The 1,897-nt window shown below is 41.8% G+C and overlaps 1 protein-coding gene across 2 annotated transcripts in view; it reads right to left on the bottom strand.

Moving 5' to 3' along the window:
• LOC107088944 (PC4 and SFRS1-interacting protein-like) overlaps positions 1–1,897 on the bottom strand; it is an 18,167-nt gene that overhangs the window by 5,816 nt on the left and 10,454 nt on the right. For both annotated transcript variants that reach the window (XM_015381410.1, XM_015381411.1), the window contains 2 exons: positions 648–749; positions 369–570 (listed from right to left, as the gene is read on the bottom strand). In XM_015381410.1, the coding sequence (XP_015236896.1) occupies positions 369–570; positions 648–749 (304 nt within the window). The remainder of the gene's footprint in view (positions 1–368; positions 571–647; positions 750–1,897) is intronic.

The following is a 1,897-nucleotide window of genomic DNA, read 5'->3' as shown; positions in this document are numbered from 1 at the left end:
TTTGCTTGTAAAGCGGGGAGAATGGCGCTAGGCTTACCGCACCATGACGTCATTGCTGGAGGATGTCAGCAGAGGTGTTACTATATTTAGGCAAAAATGGCCGCTCCCAGACTCTGTGATCACGACGAAAATTGTTGTTTTTATTTTTTTACTGATTAACACTAAATTCATTAAATCAACGCGAATGTATTAGTTTTAGGTATAATTATCCATTGGTTATTCTTTTGCTGACTTCTCCTCTAAAAGCCTGATTTCTAATTTTAAATGTCATTGATGCCATGTAATATTTAATGACTGGATTTTAAGGCGTGATGAATGCAAGCAGGTTTCCCCCTTTTAAAATGATAAGAGCTTCTTCTGAACTCTACCTGTGCTGCCGTCCTTGACGTGCTCCACTCTCTTCAGAGCTCCTTTCTTGGCCTCTTCATGCTGCCTCTGCTCAGCTAAGGACTTGTTCAGCACCTGGCTGAGCACGCACTCGCCTTCCCCCACCAGAAACATGGTCTTAAACTTGTTGTACAACATGGAGGCTTTGTCCATGATGTCCTGGCTGGCCTTGAACCTCCGGATCTGGATGATAAACAGGATCAGCAGCACGTCAGAGGTCTATATAGGCTATAATGACAAACCAAACTCTGCAGTTCTACCTTTTTGAGCGTTGCAATAAGTTCACTGTGTCTCTGCAGGTGCTGAGTCGTCACCTGAAGGGAGCCGATTTCATCTAATGCATCCAAGCACTTCTTCACGTCCTAGTGAGGGAGATCAGGGGATGGAGAGAAACAAGGAGATCTTTAGACTGATAAATAATTTGGCCCCCCTCATATTCTTCCTGCTGGATTATTTCTTTATGCACCTGTGGCGGTCTTTGATTAGCTGTATAAGGATATTTAAGCAAAACTTGTTTTTTTTTTTAAAAGGACACCGACATTTGATTGAATATACTCACCCAAACAGAGCTCTTAAAAACATTACCTACTACATTATTGAACAGATTAGGTTTTTCGGGGGGAAGATTTCGGATTCAAGAGTAAATTGTGGGACTGAACAGCTGATTTTATTTTTCTGTTCCATCAACTTTTAAGACTAGGCTTAAAATGTTCCCTTTTTGACAAAGCTTATAGTTGGAGTGGCTGAGGTCATCCTGAACTATCTCTATATGCTGCTATAGGCTTAGGCTGCTGGAGGACATAGGGACCGCCTTTCATCATTCTATCACTATTCTTCAATTTGCACTGTTATTATTTTAACAGCTAACCTTATGCTCCTTCTCCTTTTTGTTCACATAGTAGCTTCATCTGTTCTGTTCCTGTTTGGCTGTGACACCATGCAGGAGAGAAATGTAATCGGAAACGCTGCCATCAACACCTCTGATTATAGATGATAGAATTGGGCCTGTTTTTCTATTGTTTAGTCCCGTTTCTCTCCCAGACATAGCAATGAGCTTAGCTCTTACTGTAAGTTACTTTATTTGTTCTCCTTAATCCCTTTTACATGAAAGCCTGGCTCAGAGCTCATCTGGTTAACCGTCTCTTTCCCTTTCTAACATAGAAAGGATTTATAGATCAGAGCTTCTATGTTTGTCTTGTACGTCTACTTTCTCTACTTGAACCCCCAGTTTGCCACAGCAGAAGGCAGCTCACACTAACCTGATTGAGCTGGAAATGTCTTTCTGTTTAATAGGGGTGTAAATAATGATCGATTTGTATCGATGCATCGATACAACAGCCGACGATCCGATGCATCGATACGTCCGCAAGATAATCGATTCATGTTTTTTCCCCCCTCCGGTCTATTTTTATTTATTTGCTCCTGGATGTAATTCTCCCTCCCCTGCTGTGGTGGCGCTAAATCTATTTTGCCCTCCTACCTCGCTTCCTGGTTATACTCTTACAGCAGT

This window comes from Cyprinodon variegatus, unplaced genomic scaffold, assembly GCF_000732505.1.
Source record: "Cyprinodon variegatus isolate N-32 unplaced genomic scaffold, C_variegatus-1.0 Scaffold233, whole genome shotgun sequence".
NCBI lineage: Eukaryota > Metazoa > Chordata > Actinopteri > Cyprinodontiformes > Cyprinodontidae > Cyprinodon > Cyprinodon variegatus.
The sequence above is the reverse complement of the archived record's forward strand: the minus strand, read 5'-3'. Positions and strand labels throughout refer to the sequence as shown.